Genomic DNA, 15345 nt, shown 5'->3' on the forward strand with positions numbered 1-15345 from the left:
GGTTATCAGTTTTGTTTAAAACATTGTGTTTCAGCTCTTTAAGAATGTGCTCTAGGCATGTTTTCAGTAATAAGCATTTATTGGGTATTGGTTTTAAGAATAGAGAGGTATTGAACAAAAGATAAAGAATCCTGCAATATTAGTATAATTACAAATTACCAATGTCCATGTAGAACATGCTGTTTGAGTACGTCTTCATGAAGTGTTTTTGTGGTTGCATAAGGAGGGCTGTGACAGTGCTAATATCACATATGACTAATTGCAATCAGTACAGTGGGTTGAACAACATGTTGACGCTGCTTTTCCTATAAATAATTGCTTTCCTTTATTTTTATTATGCATTCATGATTTCTTGTCATTCTGAATTATTCAGTCATAGGGTCTCTTGTGAGCTGTGGGATTGCTTTACAGTACTGCTTCCCTGACATTTGTCTGTGGAAGCCCATTGAATCAGCACTGAAATGTGTATTTTTAACTGAAACTACTTTGCATATTGGCACTATGATATGTTTGAAGCATGAAACCCTAAGTAGTACATCACATTTAATCAAAGTTGTATCTACAGTCATCTGCTGTAAAAATTCTGTGCACAGAATTTTAATGTTCAGGACAACTCTTAAAATTGGTCAAAATTATGTCACTGTTCCTAACTAAAAAAAAGTAAGTTTGTCACTGTAAGGTAGTGGCTTTAATGTATGTATGTAATGGTATAGGATGCCATACCTGGAACATATTCTATTTGTAACTTTGCACCAGTACAGGAAGGGCTTATTCCTTTTGAATAATCACTTATAACAACAGTTGTTTGATTATTAGTTAGGTAGGTACCCCTTTCTCCTTTGGTAAGAGTAGTCTTGGGGTATGTATTTTATTTTATATATTGTTGTGCATTTCAGCTATGGGTGGCACATCCTGGCATTTCCGTAATGGCCTGCCCAACTATCTGGGCTAAAATCCGCTGGCCCCATCTTCTTCCTGGCTGATCTCACACTAAATGAATCCCTGCCCAACTGTTTCATAGTCTGGTATGGTAAGACAAGGCTGATGGACATATTTTGATGCTGGTAGTCCCAATCTAACAAATGCATTCTCATGCAACTTCACTCATTCGACACAAACACATCACCCTCATAGGACAGGATACCTCTTGAGTCAAAATTTGTAGACATTAATTTTGTGGGCACACACTGAAAGTTTACTGCTCTGTGGATTTGATTTGAGTGTAGATAGTGTGGGAAAATACTGTCTGCTAGAAGGTTGTAGCAAGATTTCAAGAAAATGTTACGTATCTGTAGAGATTGAAGGAAACATATTAAACCTCTCTGGAACTAAGTTTTTGAGGTCAATCTTCATGAACATTTGTCATAAATCTTGCAATGATCTCAGTAATTTGAATATTTGTCAGAATCCAACCATTACACACACACACACACACTATAAAGACTGTAAATTATAAATTAGGTGATCTTGCTAAAACATTTTAGGAGAATCATTATTCCATCACACTTTTCTGGTTTCCTGTTGGTATTTTTGAAAATAGGTCAAATATATGTATGGACTGAAAATGAAGTTAGGTTGGCAATGTATATCTTTCAGCTTCATTCCAAAGTTAGGAGTGGTAGAGGATGAAAGCTATTAATAATTGTATTATAGAATACTTTTAAATACTGCCACATGCTTTACATGCTCATGCAGTGTATGTGTTGAATTAAAATACGCGGTGGTATGAACCACTGGTTTTTCCGAGTATTTACTTGTTTTATAATTTTATTTTGGTACATTTTTGTCAGTTGAAGCTGAAAACAAGAATACTATTGTGTAATATTTTATGCTTAATCAGAATGACAGAGTGAAAATGTATAGCCATGATGCAGTGAATTTAATCTTAACAGTGTGCTCAAAATTTGTAATAATTTAGCTCCACAGAGAAGTGCTTGAAACTAGCAAACTTACTACTGCTTCATAAGGCCTCTTATTCAGAATTTATGATAAGTAAATTGTTCCTCATATACTGCTTGATTTTCATGCCTTGGATCTTTTAGTTACTGTTATTTTGTGCTTGTGCACCAAAGTGAGATTTTTGTAGAATAGAAACAGTTTTCACTATACACAGTTTGTTTTGAAATGGATATTGGTAAATTAATTAAATAAATATCTGATTGTCACAATAGTGTTTCACCTTTCCTACCTCCATGCAGTATTGGAACATGACTAACCTTTTTGGGTTTGATTTATGTCAGCCATTCTTTTATTTTATTTTAGTACTGTTGGGTTCATTAAAATCTTTATCCCCCCCCCTTTTTGGTAAACAGCCAGCTTCAGTAATTCCTTTTTGTATTGAAGTGTTTGAAGTCATATTTAATTCTGTCATATAGAAGTATTTCCATCTATAATTTTTTATGTCTATTCAGAACAACAAATACTGCATGAAATATGTATCATCTGATGGCATGAACTGGGACATTTTTGACAATTTCTGTTCTTACTTCTCTTGCTGAATTATTACTACAAAATCATGAAATTATCAGCGAACAAATCAGAAGTTAATAAATAGTAGAAATTCAGAGCTTAGTTTAAAAAGTATCTTACCTGTTTTATAGCGATAACGATGATCCTAGAAATATGTAGTTGAAGAAGTATAAACAGTATACATGATTCCATGACATTTGACCCACAGTATCTATTTGTAACCCATTAAATGTTTCACAGTAACTGTTTGACACATTTTTTAAGGCAAGAGATGTTTCACCCAGACATGTTTACTTTTTGCTGCTTTATTGATTTTTAATTTTTAAGAACTAATTATAGCTCTAAATATGTATTTCCAGTTCATATGTCACTGTTTGTTTATACACTTCCAGTATATTCTCTTTGTTCTGCTTCTTGTGTAACATGAATCCGTCATTTACTAAGCTATTTCCTCGTCTGTTACTCTTAATGAAATATGGCGCTATTCTTATGGCTAATAAACTAAAAATGAACAAGGAACATACAGACAGTGCCAAGAATTTTTAACATATTTTCATTACTAGAGAAAGATCAAAAATGAAAGCTGAGTAGTGCATACAGTAACAAAGTGCAAGAAAGTAACACTTCTGGTGAAAAATCTCTCTTGGAAGAAATGTCACTTGGGTTAAAAACTGTGGGTCAGAAGTTTCAGATGAAACATCTTGTGGGTTAAAAACTGTGGGCAAAACATCCTGATTTTATATGCATGACAGTTTATTTTCTATTCATTCTTTTCATCTAAGCAACTATACAAAGACATGCATATCTCTATGTCAAGTTAGCATATATATATTTCCTATTATCTGTCTTTCCATCTCTCACATTCTGTATTTCAGAAACTAATAATGGTAACAGATAAGCATAAATACAAAACTTGTTTTTTTAAGAAGGAAAACTCAAAAACATGGTAAATTTTGCTGTTACATGCATGGGTTCAGGTCTGAGTCAGTTTCTTCCCCCATAAGAAAAATGTATAGTCACAGTAACTGTGGTAACAAAACGTTCTGCAGGTCACAGTAATGATGTATATGAGTCCAAGAACCTAGAATCATTAAATGTAACAGTCACAAACAATAAAAGTTGTTCTCAAGTTGCAGTACAGTTTTTCTACATGTGGGTACCAACATCATGATATAGGGCAGTTAATATACTGAGCTGAAAATTATTAGTGAAGTTTCTCATAGCACATAAAACATTACCAATGTAGCCAGCACAATTTCTGTGGTAAAGTCTGCACTTCACATCATCAAGTTTGTTGTTTAATACTGTTTTCTGAAGCTTGTCTTACCATCCATCTGCAAGTTGATATTGGTTGTGATTCATTTAGTTGCATATTAAAACTGTTGCTTTCACCCAGCTAGCAAGTTGCTTGCCCAAGCATATCATTTCTATTCCTCATATTATTTATGTTGCTTATTATACCTGTAGCTTTTGTGCGTGTTTTTAGAGCAAATCGTTGAAATTTCGTCTTATGGTTTTCTGTCATAATTTATTTTATTCAGCTGTTTAAATTCATTCCTAATCCTTCCAGTATTATCACCTCACTTTCCATTCTTCCTTCTAAGAACAACAGAACTTTTATATTTGAAACATACACAACTTTTCATCTGAAAGTAAATGTCGTAGTATATTACCTGTGTGCTGTTTTTATCACTTAGACAAAATTAAATTATTGAGATAGTTGGTAAATCTTTATTTTATAATCTTGTAATGTGAATTCTTCCAAGTTTAGTGGAAAGGATTTAAGGGGAGATGTCATTTGGGTGTTCAGAACAATGTGAAAAGTATGTCTTTTCTTGTGACTGCACTTTTCAATCCCTTCTACCATAAAATTGGTGATTTCTATTTCAAGGAAATAGGCTATGTTCTAAGGAAAATATTTATTTACTTATTTTTATAAAGTCTGGCTGAAATGGCATATTGATATTTAAACTTCACTGAGCAAATTTGCTCAGGCAGTAATTCTTCTGACTTGTATTTGGGGGGTGGCTAGTTCAAAACTAGCCAGAACATTAACTATCCTGACATGTTTTCATGGGTTTTCTGTCTATAGGAAATTGCTAGGAAAGTACTGAAATAAGGCCACATCCTTTCCAATTCATTATTCACTAGCAGTCCTACCATTTGATGCATTTGCTGGTGTATAGTCAGAGCTACTGGCATTGTCAGTAAGTGAGCCATAAATATATACTTAAAACCCAGCTACTTTAGGATTGAGTTTACTCCTCTTCAAAATGAAGTTTATAGAGCTGTTATTTACATAAATGTTTGATTTTAGAAATGTCTTCATTTATTGCATACCATAGGTTCCTGTACTTGGCTGATTGAGTTGTCATATGCAATTTAATTTCAGTCTTTCATTGCATACTATACAAATATATGTATATTCTTGTTCTGTTGACATGTTCTCCCTAAATTAAAACCAAACATGGTGTGTTCAGTGACTGTTTAATAAAATACATAAAATATATGCAGCTGTAGACTTAAATTTTTGTGATGAACAAACTACTTTTTGCGTGGTTTTGTGGTAATAGCTCCTTTAGCTTTAACAATTAATATGACCATATGTAATCTGTACTAATAGCGGAATTTCCAGTTTCTTGTTGTTAATGAAACTCTACCACATGTTGGTGCACAGTTATCATATAAGTGATAATGGTTCTGTATTTCTCAGAGAAGACAAGTGTTGCATGTATTGGATGATAATTTGTGACTGTATACTTGATGACAGTTTGTAATTTCTTTTGAGCACGAACTTTGCTAAAAATAATGAACTTTTATCTTTTTTAGTTTCTATGACTTGGTAACAATTTAAATCAGACAACAGAAATTTATAGGCTGAAATCTGCATATTTTCCATTTTCAGATCATGTCTGGATCTCATATAATTCTTAGGAAAAAATGTAGAAATACATTGAATTATCAGTTGATGGTACTCGCTGTAATATAAATCTTTGTCTGGGGAATTATTGTATGGAGTGATATAGGTATGCACTTAAATTACTAGGCTATGTTGTGTGCTGATTGAGCAGGGACAACTTTGCTTTTTTACATTTTATTGTGAAACAGCCTTTTATTCTTTATGAGGGACTTTTTTTATAAAGAATTGCACAATCGTCTTTGACAAATAATCAATTACTGTAAATGCATTACCTAACAAAGGTGATTCTTTGTTAAGCACAAATAGCATATTGTGTATAACTGTACAGCATGCAACTGCCATATGGGATGATGGTACATGAATGTACTAAGGTATAGAATCTCTACATAGGATTTTATTGAAAGAATTTGGTCACGTAGTAAGTACAAAATATTCTGTGTTTTTTACAAGTGAAATTTTTTGTGATATTATTAGTTGTTGTGTTTTCGTATTGGTACTGATTGTTGCTTCTTTATGCATTCTGTGGAAAGGCAGTATTCCAGAATTTCTTGAACAAAGTTAAAATAAAACATGCTTGTCAGCCAGTGGAAATTAAAGTATATATTTCAGATTTATATTAAAATCATTTTTTGTTGGTGCTGAACATGCAAATGAACTCAAATAACTTATTATATGCTGAAAATGGAAATCCAAACCTTAAAAATCTAGGTGTTCTAGTGTATTTATTAAAATTTTGTAGTTTATTTTTCAGGATATCTGTGATTTACCACAGCCTCTGCTTTGACAAAATACAGTTGTTTTAAAGTTTGACACATTTATTTGGCACTTAACAGTTGTTCTCAATTAGGCTAACTGGTAAGAAAACCAATATCTTGATGCATAGAAGGTAGGCATATCATCTCTCAGTTGACTGACTACTATAGTGTCATTTACAACCTACTGCTTACATAAATATTGATTAGGGTTAGCTATAGCAACTACAAAACAATGGCAGAGTCTGGAAACAGAAAGTTGATTTTTATTATCATCATAGAGCATACTTATCTCTTCAACAAGTTATGATGGAGTAATTACTTCTCAGAGAATTGAAATCAGTTATGTTTTTGATGTTTAACATCCACAGTTTTCTAATATAGCCTTCTGTACTTTCATCATCAGATTAATATCACTATGACTGAAGATTCTTGAAATAAGTATGTCACTGTTTTCCTCAAGAACTATGACAAGTGTATTGAATGTCTGAAAATGCCCAAAAGCATTTGCTTTAACAATGAGGCAAACCCTTTATTTCCTGATAAGCTGAGAGATACTGTATTCAGTGCTGAAGAATATTGTGGAATCCAAAGTTTTATCATTGTTAGCGCCCCTGTTCTGAGTTACACAGTTAAATTGTGATTGAACCAATTTTGGGAGAGCTGTGAAGTCAGTCCCTGGTTCATTCAGAGTTGTTTGGTTTTGTATGTTATATAAGAGGGGAGTTTTGTAATGTGAGTTTAATGTATTGTAAGGTAGTCATTCTCTCTAAACATAATGATGACAATTTTATTCAGTAATAATTTCCAGTATAGTCATAATATAATTCACAGAAAACTAGTTTTGGCCAGTTTATTTCCTTCGGTGTCTTCTTATCGTTGCATGCAGTGGTATGCCATATTGGCACTTTTCATACTTAAAATATGAGCAGAAAAAGACATACAAAAATATGTTAGTGAAAGTAGTGGAATAACAGAGGTTGAAAGGAAGGTAAACTCTTTGTTTTACTATTACGTACTTAATTTTCATGCCCCATTTATTCACATCATGTTTCTAAGAAAAGATGCACATGTCTTATCAAAAATCAGACTTAATAATAGTTAAATAGTTTTGTACTGAGGTCTAATTTTTTGTATGTTGCTTATAATGTGCCAGTGATACCATGGATTCTGGCTTTGAAGCATAGAAAAGGTACCTGGAATATCCAGTTATAAATGGAGTTCCATACAAAGCCATTGATTGGTGAATGAAAACATAACAGTAGTATGGAATTGTGGATTGTTCCGCATTTTGTATTCTGTGTCTTTACTAGGATAGTTGTTTGTCTCTTAAAAGATCAAACAGCAAACATACTTGGATTCCCGAGGTCACTTTACCCAACTCATGCTTCGGTTGATGAAACAGTGATAAGCGATGTAAGATTTCAAGCATTCAGAGTGGCTGAAGTTGATAAAATCTCAGGCCAAATGCCATGTCAGTTGGTTAAACATTACCACCCAACCTATTACTAACAGACATGCCTGATAGCTTGATAAGATTTTATTGAGTGATAAGTGATACTAATCCAATAGTCAGGGTTCTGTACAACAAAATTGATGTGTATTTGTTGGTCCTTAGTTTTTGTTGGTACTTTCAGGGTATGTTAAATGTTAAGATCATTCCTAGATTCAGTTAATACAGGTGTTCTTTGTATGTATACCCAGATAATATCTATTGGTACTGATGTTTGTTAATAAGCCTGTATATTTATGTGGTTTAGTATTGTGACAGACTTGTTCTTTTTTATCCTGAAATACCACCATAAACTTAGTTCATGTCATAAAGTAAAAAAATTTAGATAACTTCACAAATTTTAAAGGATGCATATCCCTAAACCTTCACCCTGTTGAAATTCAGTGCCAAAAGTATCATTTCATCATTGATGTTTTTTCTCCCAGTTGAGAGTATCATATATATGTAGGATTTCTAATAATCAGGAGTTTCTAATAAGACTATCATTCAGTAGGTTGAAGGCAGTGAAATGTTGCCAGACTGTATCAGAAATAATGAGCTGAAAATGCATGTGACTGATCATATTGAGATCTTCCCCTGTGAATTTTCTCTCTGAGTGATGTAAATTATTAGAATGTACAATGAAAATAAAAGTATCGACTTTGCTTAGAAACATTCTTGTTTAGTCCTCTGAACAGTTGCCATTTTTGTGCATATTATTTGTTTTGTGCCATGAAATAGACAAATGCCTAAATATATGAGAGATGAGATATATATATATATATATAAAGCTCTTTAATTTACCGTATTTACGCATGTATAGGCCGCGTGCGTGTATAGACCGCAGCACAATTTTCAGACAAATTATAGAAAAAATAATTTTCTTGGAATGTTTTTTCAGGAGTATTACACCTTGTATTACTAATTATGAATATATATTTTTTTTTAAATTAAGTGTGATTTTGAATATTTCGAATATAAGCTGCACCCCAGTTTTCCTCTTGAATTTTTGGCAAAAAATGTGCGGCCTATACATGAGTAAATACGGTAATTATAATGTAATTTATGGTTATTTTCTCCATTTTATACCAGTTTGGTTGAATTAAACATTTTCCCTAAGTATGGCCATTGTTCTGTCATTGTTCATACTAATGAAAATTGCAGTCGTGCATCTTAAAGACAGAAAATATGCATATATTTTTGTCCTAATAGTTTGTGAGTAAGAAATTGCCCATCTGAGGTATCAGAAGGACATATTCTGATGAGGTCATCAAACTCAATAAAAATGAGTATGAAGAACAAAGAGTGAACCCTTCTCTGTATATATTTTTTTCAGTTAAATAACTTGAATGAATCTGTAAAATTGAATATATATATTTGATTTGTTTCATTCTGGTCCGTCACACTAACAATATAATGAAAAGTTAAACAGTTCCGTCTAGTGTGACTGGTGAAGATTTTTCTTATTTCATTTATTTATGCCCTTACATGTTTCGGTCTTCAGAGACCACCATCAGAGGGACACCTTTACATGAATACAGTTGGAAGTTACTATATCAGTATATGTTCTGAACATTAAAATATATACATATAATATTAATAATATACAATTGGGTATAAAATCTAAAGTTTTTACAACTATAGCAGCTGTTCCAATACATCAAAATATTTGTAATTGGTTTGTTAAGATTTTATTGGAATTTATAAACCAAGTAGTTCCGTGTCATCTTTCTTATTATTTCTCTTGATGGAGGCTGAACATCTGCCGCCTTGCCATTCTTGAGAAGTGGGTTCTTTGATGTTGTCCTGTATGTGTTTATGGCTGGCTGTGTCCCTCTGATGATGGTCTCTGAAGACCGAAACATGTAAGGGAATAAATGATTGAAATAAGAAAAATCTTCACCAGTCACACTAGATGAAACTGTTTAACTTTTCATGATATTGAATGTATATATCTTGTCTTCAATCATTAGTGAATTTGAGTGCCTTTAAGGTGCAAAATAGCATGTATAATGAAAAGCAATGTAATCCAGAAATATGAAATATCCACTGTTCATGCCACATTGAACCTAAAAGTCACTTGATTGTTATGTGTACTGGTCATGCTGCTAGTAGCTGAACAGCAAGAAAATATCTTCCCAATAGAAAAAAAAAACCCTTGTTGAGTGGTAGTAGGAAGGTTCATGAAAGTAAGGAAATAATCAAACAGAAAGTTGCAGCAGGGACATTGTGAAATGTCATTGATACATATTACATTTTGCTGAAACAGATGTGATGGCCAGAACTTAAATCATTATAGAATGTGTAATCAATAACTAAAGGGTTCCAAAAGTCCTGCAGTTAACTTGCAAAGTGGATAATCCATGCAGGTAACATTTTCAGTGAGATTTTTAGATTGGGAAACATGAAAGAATCACATGGGTCCAAATCAGGTTGCAGATGTTCCAACATATTTTGGCCAAGCCATTACTTTATTAAAAGTGCTGTGTAAGAAGACAATTGCATGTGTGAAGTACACTTATATGGCCAGAAGTTGGAACTGTTTATGTTTATGCTGACTCTATAATTGTCCATTGGCTGTTGAACTCAGCACATAAATACATAAAGAATTGAATTGAATTATTTTTTGGAATTTAGTTTCAAGCCTTGAGTTAGAGGACCACTCTTTTTATTCAACTTTCAGTAAGTAGAGTTTCATTTTAAATAAAATGATATGGCATAGCATGTGAGGTGTTTTGACTTATATCATTGGTCAAAACATGCTGTTTTTAATAATGACATCTGTTTTGTTTTTCCAATATGATAATGACAGAACAACCTTAAAAGGGGCTATTCTGTTAGAATACTTAAAGAGAACAAAAGTGGTTTTGACAGAAGCTAAGTTTGGGCCAAGTTATTTCTTGACATTCCAACTTCCTGCAGAATACATCAAAGGTGCACATCCAGCTAAAGTTATGGTAATAGTGAGTAAAGGAAAACTGCCTGTCTTTTTGTTGTTGTTTTTGCTATATTTATGTGTTAGATGTTACAGATCATCCATTTTTGTTGCATATTGATAGAGACAATAGGATTTTAGAGATTGGTGGAACTTAGTGTTTGTGTGTAGACCAGTGCAGTATACTCCCAATTATGCTGCTAATGAAAAGGAAAAGACACATGAATAATAAAAATGCAGATAATCCAAGTATTGATGTGGTGAGGACACCCATGATGATTATTGAATAATGGAATTAGGAAATGAGTGCATAATGTCTGATTTGTTCAGTTATGTTGAAAAGTGTAATACTTACAGATATGTAGTTTATTGAACATAAAATATATATTTCATTTTTTCTGCTACAACTATGCAACCATTTGTGCTCCAGTAAATACTGATGAGTTAGACTTCTGACACAAATGCCTGAAGGGCTTCATGTAAAGTGGTCATTAAAATTTTCCTGTCTAAATAAACATTGGTATGGCATGACAGTTCTTTGTCATATTGTTTAATATCAAATTTTGTGAAAATCCATTGGTTCTTAAATTGTTGATACATACAAGCAGATGGATTAGAGCTTAATATACTTTTCTTGGGGTTGCAGACTTGCCTAAAAAGGGACTTGATTGATTGGAAGTATACTGTACATGTTGTGTGTTATGTGCTTATTGTTTCTTTTGTAAGCATATTTTGGGATTATTGGGCTGGACATTGGTGTCCAAACAAGAGAGGAATAAAAAATTTTCTATACCTTTAATTCATTATAATTTTTAACATACCAAAATGAAGTACATAATTTAATGTAATTGAAGATGTATAGTTGACATGCCTTCACTGGTTATTTGTGATTGTTAATGTATCAAGCAACAGTTTAAACCTATACTTGTACTTGTACTTCCTCCACATTCAACATGGTGATTATGCAACCTTCACTGAGAGTTGTAAGAGTTGATTTTTCTATTTCAAACTGTTGCACAAACTGAAATTGATGTTTACATTGAAGAATACTATCTTCTGGGATGTGTTGCCATGCAGTCTGGTGGAAGTTTACTGGTGTTTCAAGAAATGTACAGCATTCATCTTCAGGACTGAAGACTAAGCTGGACAAGCAAGTAGCAGGCTACACTGTGCTTTAACCAGATTACATTTTGTCACATCTCAGAAGTTCACAGTTGCTATTGTGGCTGTCTCATATTATTGATAGAAGTATATCCAGAGATTTTTTTGGAGGAAGTGGTGAAAGTTTTCTTGCAATCAGAACCAGGGTATATATGAAGAGATGTCTGATAAACAATTCAGCTTTTAAGTGTACTTAATTACTTTGTGATTCAGTTTTGTTTAATTTGATGCACTGTTTAACTTACTTGGTCATGTATGTAACTGTGAGGTCAGTAATGCAGTACATTCTGTAATGAATTAGTTGGACTGGTACTGGGTATTGCACGATACTTTAGCATTTTACTCATTTGTAGTCCAGCCCATTAGTATATATACATTTTTATTATGTGTTTGGTCTATTTTATTTAAGCTAGTACCTAAAATTTTATGGGTAAAATTCAGCAGCATCAGTGCTAAACAGAAGGAGGGAAGATGGAACGATTTGTGTGTGTGTGTGTTAGTGCGCGTGTCTGGGAATAAAATTCGTTTTTAGTTATTATTTCAAGTTTAAGGATCTCTTTTAAATGTGTGTCTCAAATTCATTAGAAAACTTCACAATCCTATTTTTGGGGTGGATTCATGTACTGGCAAAGCTTGGTTTATCTTGCACTGCTGAGCCTTGCATTATGTATTTGTGACTGCCTTTCCTTTGTATTATTGTACATTTATTTTTTGCTGTTGTTGTGTTACAATTTTCATTATAGTCCTTTCTAAATGTTTTATTCAGAGCTTGTTTCTAAGTAGTGTGATATAGTTGGCTACAGTCATGTTCTTTTGTCTAAACTGAGAATGTATAATGCTTATGTTTTATGTTCAAAATAGCATGTACCTATGTACAAGATTCTCACAATATTTATTGAACACTTTTCTGAGAATTACAGTATTTGTGCCATCATAAAATTCTTGTCTTATTACCTTTATCAGGTTCAGATGACTCATGTTATTATTTCAATTATCTTGAAGCATATTTAAACAAAATTTACAGCATATCATCCAACCCAACTTTTTCAGTTTGTATTATTATACTCTTTAATATGTATAATTTTACATTTTACTTTATTACATTTGTCACGTGACATGGTGATTCCAAAATATATTGCTTTAAGTTGAATTTTAGCTACATATTTTTAGTAATAATATTAATTCAGTGAGTTTATTACTTTCTAATTTAACCTGTTACCATAATGATGTAAATGTATAGCTTGTGTAATTATAAATGATCATAAAAGAGACCAGTACATATAACTATGTATGGTTTCAAGCCATGGGCCAGTTCTAACATCATGTATGTTAATTGACAGATCATTTAATGAAATCCTAAAGTTTGGCAGAACAGTTATATATTTCATAACATATAACTTTATATGTATCTTTGGAACCTAATCATGTGAAATCTGCCAAAAATGTTTTTATAATTCTTCTTTCAAAAGTAATATTGAAAAGTATTATTGCCATGTCCTTGTTTGTGAAATTGTGTTCATACACTCTAATTCATTGAAGCTGGACACCTTCCACTTGCTCTTGATGTTTTTGTTACAGTGAAGACAATTTCAGAAGAAACACAGAGTCAGAGTCCTTTACAAACATTCTCTTCTGTAAATAAATTAAATTAATCCATATTAAAGGGCCTCAACAGTTAAAATTTTGATAATGTTACAGTTCTTCCAATTTTAAATTGTATGGATATATGTGTTTGAATATCAGATGCCGGATAGATGTTTCATATTGTTAAGTAGAACCATATGTTTTCTCTATCAGCTGCTTGGTTATTTTTATTTGATTTTGTATGATTAACTCCCTTTCATTTTTTAATTACGGTTCATTTGACAGTTTTCATTGTCTATTGCATGATAATCTGCATGTATATATAAATTACAGTTCTATATTTTTATGCCTGTGAAATGTTTTACTAAAACATTACATAATTTATTGTTGGTTTTGGTGTAAATTTGCATATTGAAGATCGATGGCCTGAGAGAAGAGAAAGCTCATGCTATATATGAAATTTTTGCCAAAACATATACTTTCCTCTTTTAACAAGGAATGTTGAGCAATGTAGTTTTGCCACTATATTATTAAGAAAGTAGTTTGAAAAGTTAGAGGTGGAAAGCACCGATTATGCATAACATGACGTTTGTAATTTCTTAATATATGTGATTGTGTTATAGGTGTTGACACAGTAGATGATGTCAGTGGAACACCCCCATCAAAGATGCAGGATATCAAAAATACATACCTTGTCACATCAACCCCCAATGAAAATGGTGACATTGCAACAAATCACAGGTACGTATAATCTGTCTATAGTAATGAGATTAATAACAATTTTCCACAGTGAAATTAGTACCCAAGAAATCAGGTCTAAACATTTGCAAGTACTTTTATGGATCTATCTGCAGGAAACGTTTATGGGAAGTAGCCAGGTACGTTTGTTCAGGATCTGATAGGCTGGAAGGTTGTATACATTCTCATACAATAAGGGGAATTATAATTAATTATGCACCACACCATGAAGACGTAAGGGGGAGTGGTAGTGTAGCTTCTCATATTCCTAACCTTGGCACTATATGAAGCTGAATGGTTGCCTTTACACCTGGCTGCTTTGCCCACAGGGAAAGAGCTTCTAATACCCATTAGATAGGAAAGAACAATAAACAGAAAAGGAATATCATGTAAAGCTTCTCTGAATTATATATACACACACACACACACACACACACACTCATGTGTATTAATATATTGTGACTTGGATGGTGCAACAGGAAGTAGGGGTCACGTGAACTCATTTCCTAGAGTCATGTCACGTACCCCCACTCCTTCCATCAGTATGCAGAGAAAATTGAGCCTAATTCAGAAATGATGCAGTCCGTAGTGGAGCATCAAGAAGTATTCATGAAAGATGCCACAGTGATGCCAATCAGAGAACCTGAAGAAAAAATGACGTTGATTACGCAGAAAGAGACGATGGCCTGCCGAGAAAAGACAGAAGCATGTCTAGAAGAGAAAGAGCCAACCTCAGCGGAAACAAAACCTGAGGTGGCCCAACAACGAGAAGTCCCCATTGCAAATCCCATATTGAATTTGGTTATAGGATGGAAGAAACTGCACAGGGGCAAGAAGCAAGCTGCAGGGCGACGCGGGGAGCCAGAGAAACCGACCCGAGGAGATTGTGGATCCCAGATGAAGTTGGATGCCTCCTGCAGGAAGGTGTCCCGCCTTGCAACAGTGGCATGGCGGAAAAGGAACAGCTTCAGGAAATCTTGGACCCAAGGAAAGTGTGGACCACGACACGAATTGGCTGCCGACAGAAATATGACTAGCTGTGCAGGTGCGACACAGCGCAAGGGAAATTTTGTAAAGAAATATTCAACCATGGTCAGTGCTGAACAAGAAAGCTGGAAAGGACGAACAGAGGTAAATAGATGCTGGAAAGGCCCGCAATGCAAAACGAGAATAAAGGTGCTGACCAAGAATACCATTGGAGGGTGTAAATCAAGACAGCGATCGCACCTAGGAGGGAGAACTCATAAGAAGACCATCTACGAGATTGTCAGTGTGAAGATCGGAAAGTGAATAG

General features: G+C 33.4%; 1 protein-coding gene across 5 annotated transcripts in view; it reads left to right on the forward strand.

The window, feature by feature from the left end:
* LOC111866818 (FERM, ARHGEF and pleckstrin domain-containing protein 2) overlaps window positions 1-15345 on the forward strand; it is a 169863-nt gene that overhangs the window by 113325 nt on the left and 41193 nt on the right. For all 5 annotated transcript variants that reach the window (XM_033752420.1, XM_023856107.2, XM_023856109.2 and 2 more), the window contains one exon: window positions 13937-14054. In XM_033752420.1, coding sequence (XP_033608311.1) covers window positions 13937-14054 — 118 coding nt within the window. The remainder of the gene's footprint in view (window positions 1-13936; window positions 14055-15345) is intronic.

This window comes from Cryptotermes secundus, unplaced genomic scaffold, assembly GCF_002891405.2.
Source record: "Cryptotermes secundus unplaced genomic scaffold, Csec_1.0 scaffold446, whole genome shotgun sequence".
In the NCBI taxonomy this organism is placed as follows: Eukaryota; Metazoa; Arthropoda; class Insecta; order Blattodea; family Kalotermitidae; genus Cryptotermes; species Cryptotermes secundus.